The sequence below is a fragment of the Natrix helvetica genome, assembly GCF_964273705.1.
Source record: "Natrix helvetica genome assembly, chromosome: 16".
Classification (NCBI taxonomy): Eukaryota; Metazoa; Chordata; class Lepidosauria; order Squamata; family Natricidae; genus Natrix; species Natrix helvetica.
The window spans coordinates 10,916,281-10,924,347 of NC_138563.1; the positions used below are offsets into that span (position 1 = coordinate 10,916,281).

Consider the following 8,067-nt stretch of genomic DNA (forward strand, 5'->3'; position numbering starts at 1 on the left):
GCTCTTCTCTGCACTCTTTCCAGAGTCTCAACATCTTTTTTTATAGCGTGGTGACCAAAACTGGGTGTAGGATTCTAGGTGTGGTCTAACTAAGGCTTACTAAGACAGGTAGATTTGGGTTGAAGTCATGAAGCCTTTGTTTACACCGAAGTGTCTTCATGTGGCTTGAAGCCAACTTTGTGTTATAAACTGCAACACTCTAAGCCAGGATTCTCCAAACTTGGCAACTTTAAGACCCGTGGACTACAACTCCCAGAATTCCCTAGCAAGCTGGGGAATTCTGGGAGTTGTAGTCCACGGGTCTTAAAGTTGCCAAGTTTGCAGACTCTTGCTCTAAGCTAAAACTGAGCAAGCTCGGTTTCTGCCTTAGATCAAGTTTTCCCAAACCTTTTCCCTCGTTATCCCAAACCGCTGATCAGACAGTCCTCACTTAAATGTCCAGGTTGTGACTGGGTTTGCATAATTAACCAAAAAAACCCCCAACAACTTTTGTCCAGTTTTGGATCATTTATCCAAGTTTGGGAAGCACAGAGTGATACGTGAAGCTGTTTTTCTTAAGCACAAAACCTTGACGTTTCTTAAGGGGGTGAGATGCTCAGAACAGGAACATATCCATAGAAGAGGATATTAGTTAAATTGTGGGGTTGAATTGTGGGGTCCTTGGGGCTCTCTGAGCTTGGGGTTTTTCTTCCTTTCAGGCCCCTGATTCTCAACCTTGGTGACTTGAAGATGTGTGGACTTTAAACTCCCAGAATTCTTTGCTGGCTGGGGAATTCTGGGAGTTGAAGTCCACCAATCTTCAAGCTGCCAAAATTGAGGAACACTATTTTAGACGGTGGTGCTTTTCAAATTTTAAAGCTCGTCAAGTAAATTCCTCTGCATTCATTAGGTTTCACGTTTTATTTGGGTGGTATTTATGGCCATTTGTTTAGTGACCATTCAAAGCTACAGAAGGCACTGAAAAAAGTGCCTTTTGAGGGTTTTATACACTTACCGTTTTATACAACCGTTGCAGCATCTCCAGTCATGTGATGAAAATGCATATACTTAGCCACTGGCACGAACTTACCACGGTTGCAGCGTCCGGGAGTCACATGATCCCCTTTTGCGACCTTCGGGCCAGCAGAATCCATGGGGGTAGCCAGATTCACTTATCAAAAGTGTTACCAAATGAGCCACTGCCGTGACTCACTTAACAACAGTGGGAAAGAAAGGTTGTCAAATAAGGGAAAACATGCTTAACCAATGTTTCACTTAGCAACAGAAATTTGGGGCTGAATTGTGGTCCTAAGTCGAGAACTACCCGCCCTCTCTTTTTAGAATTGGGAGACGGTGACATAGCTTCATATATTTCTCTCTTTGGCAGGACGGAGCGTCTGTGACTGGGATACTGCATTAATTCGGAAAATACAGTTCTCCCAAAGGTGAGGGAAAGTGTGATAATTGTTCTAACCGTGATGATGAGCGTGGGAGAGTGTGAGAATCACCAACATCCCTGTATAAAAAATGTGTTCTAGCAAAGGACAAGGGAGGGATTTCTCCCTATGACCAGTAACCATTTGGATATGTAGATTAAAACTATAGTTAATTAGGGTGCTGGTTACACAGGGTCTAACAGGAGTATTGGTCCACCTTGGTAAATTCAGAATAGACTTCCACTCCCAGAATTCCTTAGCTGGCATTCTCCGCAACTCTGGAAGGTTGAAGAGAACTCTGGGAGTTGAAGTCTACATATCTTACTGAGGTTGGGAAACCTTGAGCTAGCTGCTCAGATCAAACGGGGATTCTGGGAGTTGAAGTCCACCCATTTTAAAGATGCTGGAGTTGAGAAACACTGACTTAGCTGGCCAAGATCTAAGGAGGGAATTCTGGGAACTGAAGTCCACACACATCTTGCAGAGGTTGAGAAACCTTGAGCTAGCTGTCCAGATCACACAGGGGATTCTGGGAGTTGAAGTCCACCCATCTTAAAGGGACTGAGGTTGAGAAACACTAAGCTAATTTGCCAGGATGTATGGAGAGGGGGATTCTGGGAGTTGAAGTCCACACACAGAGAACTGGACCACTCTTGGCCCAGCTTTTTATGAGCAGCCAAGCCAAATAACAATGGTTGCCCCCAACCCATCAAAAGTCGAGAGGAGGAAAAAAAATATGTCTCGATGAGGCTGAATATTTTCCCGTTTGCAGAATTCTCCCCAGCCCGTTCTTCTTTCCACCAGGGTCCAGGATGTTCGGTTGGATGGGAGGGGCCCTGTTGTGCGCCGTTTCTGGGCTGGTCCTCCTCATTGTTGCCACAGCGACGGACTTTTGGATGCAATACCGATACTCCGGCAGCCTCAGCAACCAAGGGCTCTGGCGCTTCTGTGTGGGGAACAAATGTCACCCGCACACCATCACTCTGGGTGAGGACACCAGTGTTGGGGCGCTGGAAAAGAGCCCCCTGGGCCGGTTTAGTGCAGGCGTATCCAAGCATGGCCACTATAAGATCTGTGGACTTCAACTCCCAGAATTCTCCAGCCAGCACGTCTTAAAGCATGGCTGACTAAGGAGTTCTGGGAGTTGAAGTCTACAGGTCTGAAGAGAAGAGAAGCTGGAAGGGACCTTGGAGGTCTTTTAGTCAGAATATAATAGAGTAGAGTAGAGTAGAGTAGAGTAGAGTAGAGTAGAATAAACAACAGCATAGAATATAGAATAGAATATAGAATAGAGTAGAATAGAATTAATAGAGAGTAGAATAGAATAGAATTAATAGAGAATAGAGTAGAATAGAATTAATAGAGAATAGAGTAGAATAGAATAGAATTAATAGAGAATAGAATAGAGTAGAGTAGAATTAATAGAGTAGACTAGAATAGAATAGAATGACTAGAGAGTAGAATAGAATAGAATGACTAGAGAATAGAGTACAATAGAATTAATAGAGGATAGAATAGAATACAGAAGAGAATAGAGTAGAGTAGAGTAGAATAGAATAGAATTAATAGAGAATAGAATCAATAGAGAAGAGAAGAGAATACAGAATAGAATAGAATAGAATCTGGAAGGGACCTTGGAGGTCTTCTAGTCCAGCCCCCTGCCCAACCAGGATAACCTATAACATTTCAATTGCCAAGATTGGACACCCCTGGTGTAGGGCATCCTCTGAGCATCTATACAGGTAGTCTTCGACTTACGACCATTCATTTAGTGACTTTTCAAAGTTACAACGGTGCTGAAAAAAGTGATTTGCAACCAAATCCTCGCACCTACTATGGCAGAGTCCCATGGCCATGTGGTCACAATCTGGCCACTTGTCAATTGGCACATATTAATTAATTTAATTTGTACCCCACCTTTATTTCGCAATTACTCAAGGCAGTGGCCATATCCAACACACCTTCCCCCTCCTATTTTTTCCAATAGCAACAGCCCTGTGAGGTGGTTTTCAGCAGAGAGCGGGAGCCCAAAGTGGCTTTCATGCCTAAGGCAGGATTAGAACTCACCGTCTCCCACTTTCTAGCCTCGTGTCTTCTCTACATGGTTGCGCTGTCCTAGTGGTCACCACTTGCAATCTTTCATTGACCGGCTTCTCACAGTCAATGAGGGAAGGCAAATTTGCCTTAAGAACTTCAGGGATTCATTTAACAACCATGGCAAGAAAGATGGTCACGATCAGAACTCTGGGTTGTAAGGACTTCTGGGAAGGACCGTTCTAACCTTTGAACGGTTGTTCAAAGCGACTGGCCATTAAGCGAGGACTAATTGCACTGACTTTCTTAACTTGAAGCTAAGCGTTGCGTGAGGGAACCAATGGCTCTTGCTCCCCACACAGCTTTCTGGGATGCCACAAGGGCCTTCATGCTCATCTCCATCCTCTCCTCCTTTGCTGGGATCGTCCTGGAACTGATGACTTACTCTGGCACCAACCGTTTCTCCCGCAGCCGCTCTGCGGGGGTCACCCTCTTGATTGCAGGTAGGTGGGGCTGGCTGGGGGGTTCTGGGAGTTGAAGTCCACCTGTCTTCAAGCTGCCAAGCCTGACAAAGCACCACTGTATTCAGATAAGCTGTGTATTTTCAAATACCTAGAAATGAACAAGGGGATTGCATTAACAGAGGGATACAACCAAGATCAAGGGAGGTACTAACACCACTCTGTAAAACCTTAGTAAGGCCACACCTGGAGTCCTGCATCCAGTTTTGGTCACCACGCTATAAAAAAGAGGTTGAGACTCTAGAAAAAGTGCAGAGAAGAGCAACCAGGATGATGAGGGGACTGGAGGCCAAAACCTATGATAAATGGTTGCAGGAACTGGGCCTGGCTGGTCTAGGGAAGGACCAGGAGAGACAGGAGAGCATCTTGCGATATTTGAGGGGCTGCCACAGAGAGGAGGAAGGGATCAGGTTATTTTCCAAGGCACCCAAAGGCCAGAGAACGAAGAATGGATGGAAACTGATCAAGGAGAGATTCAACCTGGAAATAAGGAGGAATTTCCTGACAGGGAGAACCATCCACCCATGGAACAGAAGTTGCCTTCAGAAGTTATGGGAGCTTCATCCCTGGAGGCTTTCAAGAAGAGACTGGACTGCCATCGGTCAGAAATGGTGTAGGGTCTCCTGCTTGGATGGAGAGTTGGACCAGATGACCTACAAGGTCCCTTCCAACTGTGTTTATCTGTCTCTAACTGTATCTGATTACTAGAAGCCAGTATGGGTTGGTCAAAAACAGATCATGCCAAACAAATCTTATTTCATTCTTCTACAAAGTGACTAATTAGTGGATCAGTGAAATGCCGTGGACATAGTATACTTGGACTTCAATAAGGCATTTGACAAAGTAGACGACACTCTACTTCTTGGTAAGCTAGAAAAATGTGGGATAGACAGCATCACCACCAGGTGGATTTATAACTGGCTGACAAATCACACTCAACATGTAGTCCTTAATGGAGGTACATCTACATGGAGGGAGGTAAGCAGTGAGGTACCACAAGGTTGTGTCTCAGGCCCAGGACTCTTCACAAACAAGTTAGATGAGAGGATACAAGGGGAGCCCATCAATTTTACAGATGATATCAAGGTGGTAGGAATAGCCATCATTTTAGAAGAACGATCTTGACGTTGAACATGAGCAGGAAAAGAAGCAACAGATGGAAACTAACCAAGGAGAGAAGCGACCTAATGAGAAAATTCCTGACAGTGAAGACAATGAAATCGCCTCCAGAAGTTGGGACAGAAATCGCCTCCAGAAATTGCTCCATCCTTGGATGTTTTTAAGAAGAGACTGGACAGCCATGTTTCCAGAATGGTATAAGGGCCCCTGCTTGACCGAGGGGCTGGGATAGAAGACCTCCAAGGTTCCTTCCAACCCCCCCCCCCCTATTCTATGTTCTGTGTTCTAAGCCTTGTTTGATATTTTCCCCAAATTCATATCATTCAATAGAATAGAATAGAATAATAAGAGTTGGAAGGGACCTTGGAGATCTTCTAGTGTAGTCCAACCCCTTCCCTAGACAGGAAACCCTATACCGTTTCAGACAAATGGTTATCCAACATCATCTTAATAACTTCCTGTGTTGGGGCATTCACAACTTCTGGAGGCAACTTCTGTTCCACTGATTAATTGTTCTCACTGTCAGGAAGTTTCTCCTCAGTTCTAAGTTGCTTCTCTCCTTGATTAGTTTCCACCAGTTGCTTCTTGTCCTACCCTCAGGTGCCTTGGAAAATAGCTTGACTCCCTCTTCTTTGTGGCAGCTCCTGAGATATTGGAAGGCTGCTATCATGTCTCCCCTGTTCCTTCTTTTCATTAAACTAGACATACCCAGTTCCTGCAACCGTTCTTCATGTTTAGTCTCCAGTCCCCTAATCCTCTTTGTTGCTCTTCTCTGCACTCTTTCCAGAGTCTCCACATCTTTTCTACATCGTGGCGACCAAAACTGAATGCAAATATTCCAAGTGTGGCCTTACCAAGGCATTATAAAGTGGTATTAACATGTGATCTTGATTCTGTCCCTCTGTTGATGCAGCCTAGAACTGTGTTGGCTTTTTTGGCAGCTGCTGCACACGGCTGGCTCCTATTTAAATGGTTGTCCACTAGGACTCCAAGGTCCCTCTCACAGTTACTGCTGTTGAGCCATGTACCACCTATGCTGTCCCTGTGCATTCCGTTTTTCTTGCCTAAATGCAGAACCTGACTCTTTTCACCCTTGAAAACTATGGTTTTGTTCCCAGGACTCTTCGCCTTGCTGGGCCTCTCCGTCTACACGGGCGTGACTGTGAATTTCTATGGCAAGCGCTACGTTGACTGGCGTTTCTCCTGGTCGTACATTCTGGGATGGATCGCAGTTCTCTTGACCTTCTCAGCAGGTACTGATGCTCTGTGAGTGTGACCGCGAGGTCCCCCTCGTCGTCCAGATCCCGAGACCCCAGTGGGGCTGAATGTCTCTGATTGCTGGATTCTTGAGTCTTCGTCCCATTGTACAGGTAGTCCTCTACTTACAACCACAATCGGGCCCAAAATTTCCATTGCTAAGCAAGACAGTTGTTAAGTGAGTTTTGCCCCATTTTACGACCTTTCTGGCCATTGTTGTTAAATGAATCCCTGCAATTGTTAAGTTCGTAACAACAGTTAAGCGACTCTGGCTTCCCCATTGACTTTGCCCATCAGAAGGTCACAAAAAGCGGACCCTGGGACGCTGCGACCGTCATAAGTATGAGTCAGTTGACAAGTGTCCAAATTTTAATCATGTGGCTATAAGGATGCTGCCATAGTCATAAGGGTTGAAAACAGTCATGAGTGCCGTTGCAACTTCATACAGTCACTAAACGAATGGTTGTAAATTGTGGACTACCTTTGCTGTGTGTTGCCTACAGATTGTGTCTTTGGGAACTCCACCGTTCACCCACTAGAATAGTATAAATACGAGCTAGAGTAGAATAGAATAGAATAATAGAGTAGAGTAGAATAGAATAGGCTGGAAGGGATCTTGGAGGTCTTCTAGTCCAGCCTCCTATTAAAGAATTAATGAATAGAACAGAGTAGAGTAGAGTAGAGTAGAGTAGAGTAGAGTAGAGTAGAGTAGAATAGAATAGGCTGGAAGGGATCTTGGAGGTCTTCTAGTCCAGCCTCCTATTAAAGAATTAATGAATAGAACAGAGTAGAGTAGAGTAGAGTAGAATAGAATAGAATAGAATAGAATAGAAAAATAGAGTAAAGTAGAATAGAATAGGCTGGAAGGGATCTTGGAGGTCTTCTAGTCCAGCCTCCTATTAAAGAATTAATGAATAGAACAGAGTAGAGTAGAGTAGAGTAGAGTAGAGTAGAGTAGAGTAGAGTAGAGTAGAATAGAATAGGCTGGAAGGGATCTTGGAGGTCTTCTAGTCCAGCCTCCTATTAAAGAATTAATGAATAGAACAGAGTAGAGTAGAGTAGAATAGAATAGAATAGAATAGAAAAATAGAGTAAAGTAGAATAGAATAGGCTGGAAGGGATCTTGGAGGTCTTCTAGTCCAGCCTCCTATTAAAGAATTAATGAATAGAACAGAGTAGAGTAGAGTAGAGTAGAGTAGAATAGAATAGAATAGAATAGAATAATAGAGTAGAGTAGAATAGAATAGAATAGAATAATAGAGTAGAGTAGAGTAGAATAGAATAGGCTGGAAGGGATCTTGGAGGTCTTCTAGTCCAGCCTCCTATTGATGAATTAATGAATAGAACAGAGTAGAGTAGAGTAGAGTAGAATAGAATAGAATAGAAAAATAGAGTAAAGTAGAATAGAATAGGCTGGAAGGGATCTTGGAGGTCTTCTAGTCCAGCCTCCTATTGAAGAATTAATGAATAGAACAGAGTAGAGTAGAGTAGAGTAAGTAGAGTAGAATAGAATAGAATAGAATAGAATAGAATAGAATAGAATAGAATAGAATAGAATAATAGAGTAGAGTAGATAGAATAGAATAGGCTGGAAGGGATCTTGGAGGTCTTCTAGTCCAGCCTCCTATTGATGAATTAATGAATAGAACAGAGTAGAGTAGAGTAGAGTAGAGTAGAGTAGAGTAGAGTAGAGTAGAGTAGAGTAGAGTAGAATAGAAAAA

At 43.7% G+C, this 8,067-nt stretch overlaps 1 protein-coding gene across 1 annotated transcript; it reads left to right on the top strand.

Annotated features, from left to right (window-relative positions):
• Nucleotides 1–2,227: 2,227 nt before the first annotated feature.
• Nucleotides 2,228–6,359, top strand: LIM2 (lens intrinsic membrane protein 2; the record flags this gene model as incomplete). Its single annotated transcript, XM_081967923.1, has 3 exons — nucleotides 2,228–2,402; nucleotides 3,812–3,952; nucleotides 6,208–6,359. 3 exons carry the CDS (start codon nucleotides 2,228–2,230, stop codon nucleotides 6,357–6,359), a joined length of 468 nt encoding a protein of 155 aa, XP_081824049.1.
• Between the last annotated feature and the right edge of the window lie 1,708 nt (nucleotides 6,360–8,067).